We start from the raw sequence: 5459 nt of genomic DNA on the forward strand, positions 1-5459 counted from the left end.
GTCTGTATTGCAATGTATATTCTAATTTTTAGTGGTGTAGGTCCATATGACATTAGTTTACTTAAGCTTGCATCTCCGTTGAAGTTGAACAATAACGTACAAGCCATCGAATTAGCACCTCCAGAAAGTGAACCAACTGGAACGGCATGGCTTTGTGGATGGGGCTCTATCTCGACTACCAATTATCCAATAATGCCAAATAAACTTCAGCATGTTAAGGTGGAGTACATTAATCGTACTACTTGCCACGAATCCATCAAACGTCTCACGGGATTTTCTCCCGTTCATGAAACTAATGTCTGCACTGGGCCACTGTACAGTAAAATCTCAGCATGCAGTGTAAGTTCCATTTAAAGTAAATTCAGTGAATAATAATAACTTTGTCTGTTTTTTAATGCAACAATTTAATGTATCATTGTTTGTCAATTTAACGTATATGTTTTTAATATACTTTTAGGGTGACTCCGGTAGTCCATTAATTTCGCATAACGGAAAAAAATCGGTACTTACTGGAATTGTTTCTTGGGGTATTTTACCATGTGGTACTTTAGGTGCGCCCTCCGTATACACAAGGATATCTAAATTCAATGATTGGATTGCACAGAAAATTAATTCAAATTTTAGTTATGTTTGACGGCAATATTGACAATGTATAATACTGAATGAGAAATTATTATATATTATTTAATACAAAATAAATATATCCGGCATAAATTAAAAGTAATGTTTTTTTATTCCTATCCTACATAACATAAAAACTAAGCAGAAATGTTATTAGATATCATGATAAAAAGACATAAATTTTATTTATTTTATTTAACAGATGATAATAATAACAAATTATTTTTTAAAATATACACATCAATTTCAATGCCCAGAAGAAATAATTAATTGAAGAGAAATCTTCACATTCAAAACTTCTATCGATACAAACGTTGAAAATTAAATGTTTTTGTATTACTTAATTTAAATGACTACAATAAGTATCAAATGTTCAGTAAATTCAGTAAAAGATAATAGCTTTGTTATCTTCTATTAATATAGCAATTTAATGTATCGAGTGTTTAATATACATTTAAGATGATACGAGTGATGCATTAATATCACGTACTTGTAATATATTTTTATCTGTTGTTTATCTATTGTACGAATCAGCATAGTAGGATTTGCAACTTAATTAATTAAAGAATGTTTTAACATTACAACTGTAATTTAGTTCAGTTTTATGACTTTTTTTTAAATTTAGTTTACTTCAAAGTTAAATCATTATCAGAATAATTAAATTATTCTTTATTATAATTTTTTTATACGCATTCTATAACATATTATATATATTTGGATAGCTTTGTTCTTATTAATGAACACTATTTATATAACAAAACTTAAAACTGTATAAAGCAAAACCGGTCTACCTAGATTTTAAATGCTTGTATGATTCTTGCGTGAATTTATATACTATGTAGTATATATGTATGTAGTCCCCAGAAACGCGCGCCGAAATGATTTTTCGGTCTTTAAAAACGCTAAGTCTACCGCAGTATTATCACGAGTTAAATTATTTATTAAGATCGTTTCAAAGATGCGAATTGCACTAAATATTTGTTAAATTGTTATTCAATTTAACTCATGATAATACTGTAGTAGTTTAGTAGAGTTAGCATTTTCAAGATCCAGCTAGATCGTTTAAAGCTTTGATTTCTATAGTTTGTGTCATCACATATACGGTCCTATAATATATTATAAAACTTAATTAAGTTAAATGCTTGAATAAATTAAATCTTAAATATTAAATATAGATAAATAATATGTTTACATTTTAATAAAAATTGTATAAAAATTGTAAATTTATGTGCGCACTTATATGCATTATATATCAGTATACCTAATTTTATAGAAGCAATTTTATACTATAGAGTAGTTATTGAGATGTACAATATATACGACCAATAACATTGTTTTATACAAATATAAATCATTTGTGTTACGCCGTATAGTTCAATATTTACATCAATTAATATACGTCAAGTCATAAAGAAGTATCGTCTGGAATACAATTTTCCGTATTGTAAAAATATAATGATTAATTGCGTAGATAATAATAGCTTTTCAGTGCACAGACGCACCCGACAAGAAAAGTATAAAATGCGGTCTATTCTATTTGGAATTATCATTAAACAGCAAAATGTATTCCAAAGCTATTGTGTTCTTTGCTTTCCTAGCCATGGCGGTTGCTAGTAAGTCAATTTTCTCAATTTATAACATATGTACAGTTTATATTCAATTTAAAAAATGGTCACCAAGACACTATAAAAAATTTCTCTTATTAATTAAAGAATTTTAAATTTATTAAATAAATGACTAAATTGTTGTATTGTAACGAATTACGAAGCAAGTAGCAAAGTTCAGTTTCTAATTTAAAATTCTCTTCTAAAATGTTACAATAAAATATTTGAAAGAGTTAGCTTTGATGTGCTATAATCAACTTCTTCCGCAAATGTGTTTTCATAAATTCTATCTATTAATTTGAATTATAGTACAGCCTCAAATCGACTTCCAGATGCCACCTATCACGTCGGATTCAACTCCGTTTGAGATTCGTGTAGTTGGAGGTAAACCAGCTACGAAGGGACAATACCCGTTTATAGTTTCCCTTCAACAAGCGAGAGGCCGTCAATCTCAGCATTTCTGCGCCGCATCCATCTTGAACGAACTATGGGTTCTATCAGCAGCGCATTGTGGTGACGGAATTTCCGCTAGCCGTATTATCGTCAAGGCTGGTAAAAATGATCTTAAAATTAAGGAGGCTACTGAACAGACAGTAAAAGTATTAAAAGTGTACATACATGAAGCATATAAAGGGTAAGTGAAAGCAGTAAATACAAACAATTAAATTAATTTGTCTTCAAATAATACTTGTTTAATATGTAATCAATGTTGTGATTAATTTTTAATCGTATATAGAGATAATTTAAAACATAATAGCTCTTATACCAATAATAATCAGCAGTTTTGTTTGAAAAATAAGTGTACAATAATCGAAACAATTAACGTAATGTAGCAGTATGTATTAATATCGTGATTAACATTGACATATATTGCTTAGGATATTAGAAAACTATATCATAAATAAGTAATGACGCACGAATTATATTTTGAGATTTGTGATAATACACATATATTCTATTAATTCTGCAGATTATTACTATTCCTTTCACTAATACTATAATCTTTTTAGTATTAATACGTTAACTTAAATACTTCTTTTTTTAAACTGTATAATTGATAAGTATATAATTTATATATACATACATTGCGATACACATTTTCTAATTTTCAGTGGTATTGGCCCAAATGACATTGCTCTGCTTAAGCTTGCAACTCCATTGAAGATAAATAAGTACGTACATGCTATCACATTAGCTCAACCAAACAGTATACCAACTGGAAATGTATGGCTTTGTGGATGGGGTTCTACCTCGACTACCACTATTCCAATAATGCCAGATAAACTTCAACATGTTATGTTGAATATTATGGATCTTAAATCTTGCAATCAAAGCGTCATTAAAATGACGGGATCTTCTCCTATTGATGAAACCAATATCTGCACTGGATCACCAGACAGAAAATCCTCATGCAGTGTATGTGCAAGATATTCAGCAAATTCAATGAATAATAGTATTATATATATATTGTTGACAATTAATGTAGCAATTTAATGTATTGTTTTTAATTACTTTTAGGGTGATTCTGGTGGTCCACTATTTAAGATTATTGATGGAAAACCGATACTTGTTGGAATTGTATCTTGGGGTATGATACCATGTGGTATTCGAGGTGCACCATCCATATATACGAGAGTATCCAAATTTAATAATTGGATTGCACACAAAATTGCATAATTGATGATGACAATATTGACGACGTATGAATGTATATACTAAATACTAAATAAAGAATTATTACATATTACTTAAAATAAATATCCAGTATAAAATAAGAGTAAGTTTTTTATTCCTATTCTACATAATGCAAAAATTAAACAGAAATTTTATTAACAAGACATAATAAACAGGACATTTATAACAAAAGATATTGTATTCCTATTTATTTTATATAACAGATGACAATAAGAAATGATTAATTGAAGAGACGTCAAATTCGTTTTCCGAAATACTTATCGATATAAACATCGAAAATTAAACGTTTTTATTAGGGTTATACCGAATATCCGAAAAGTATTCGGTATCCGGTGTTATCCGACACTTTTTTACTATCCGATTGGATAGTAGGATATTATTAACCCGAGAACATATCCGGTTGAAATTTCATATCATTAAATTGTTGATTTTTTATTATATAAATATTCTCTTAATAAGTATGCATATTCATAGTATTATATAATAACTTATTGCAAAATTATATATTTAGTTGTCTATATGGCTGTTCAGTTTATTTTATTTTAAAACAAAATTATAATCTATCAAAATACATTTCAATTACAGTATTTTCACCATAGATCCTTATTTTGGGGACTTGTCTTTAAAGAATCATTTCATTCATGAATTTGCATTCGAATTGCTTTTTATACAATCAATCATATTACGATTCATATTACTAAATTCAGAATTGGGAACTTCATAAAAATTATGCGATATCGTTATACTTTATGTACTTTTTGTAAAAGTAACTTGTTATTGTTACGATTCCTTAGAAAGTAACGATTCGTTACTGTTTTATATTTTGATTATGTTAAAGTAAGATATTATACTTAAAAATTAAACATTTTTTAATAAGCAACATTAATTGTGAAATAAATATTAAAATTCTGAGCTAGTCTCTGACAAATCTTTTTTTATACGAAAATTATGTTTAATAAATCTCCTATGATTCTCTCTCTCTCTCTCTCTCGCTATATATATATAGAGGGTGTCTGGAAATAATCGCCAAATGTTTCATGGGCAGGTAGAGCGGACTAAACTGAATCGAAAAGTCCTCTACCATTTTGTAAATTTCCCCAATAAGTTAACGAGATATTAATCCTTAAAGATAGCCGAATACGCGCGTTCGCTCGGCCTACTACTGCGAAGTATATATACCCCGATCGCTTGGCGCGCGGGCCTTGGGAGTTGGGGATTGGCTGGCAGCGCCCCGCGCCGCACACACCGCCGCAAGCTTCCATAGCTCGGACAGTGCGCTTGCCAGGTTATCCCCACTCCCTACGGCTCGCGCATCAAGCGATCGGTAGGCGTATGCACTTCGCAATAGTATTCGGCTATTTTTAAGGATTAATATCTCGTTAATTATTGGCGAAATTTACAAAATGATAGAGGACTTATCGACTCAGTTTAGTCCGCTCTACTTGCCCATGAAATATTTGACGATTATTTCCAAACACCTGTATATATATATATATATATATATATACTGTATATATATATATATATATAGAGAAGACG

At 29.5% G+C, this 5459-nt stretch overlaps 2 protein-coding genes across 2 annotated transcripts in view; both read left to right on the forward strand.

Annotated features, from left to right (window-relative positions):
- The window catches only part of LOC105618625 (chymotrypsinogen B-like), a 1797-nt gene extending 1163 nt beyond the window's left edge, over window positions 1-634 (forward strand). The window contains exons 3-4 of the mRNA XM_012200156.1: window positions 33-339; window positions 458-634. Coding sequence (XP_012055546.1) covers window positions 33-339; window positions 458-634 — 484 coding nt within the window. The remainder of the gene's footprint in view (window positions 1-32; window positions 340-457) is intronic.
- Window positions 635-2221: 1587 nt separating this feature from the next.
- On the forward strand, window positions 2222-3983 carry LOC105618626 (trypsin-1-like). Its single transcript, XM_012200157.1, has 4 exons — window positions 2222-2234; window positions 2535-2859; window positions 3338-3641; window positions 3744-3983. Exons 1-4 carry the CDS (start codon window positions 2222-2224, stop codon window positions 3900-3902), a joined length of 801 nt encoding a protein of 266 aa, XP_012055547.1. The 3' UTR covers window positions 3903-3983.
- The last annotated feature ends 1476 nt before the right edge of the window (window positions 3984-5459 follow it).

The sequence above is a fragment of the Atta cephalotes genome, assembly GCF_000143395.1.
Source record: "Atta cephalotes unplaced genomic scaffold scaffold00017, whole genome shotgun sequence".
Taxonomy (NCBI): domain Eukaryota; kingdom Metazoa; phylum Arthropoda; class Insecta; order Hymenoptera; family Formicidae; genus Atta; species Atta cephalotes.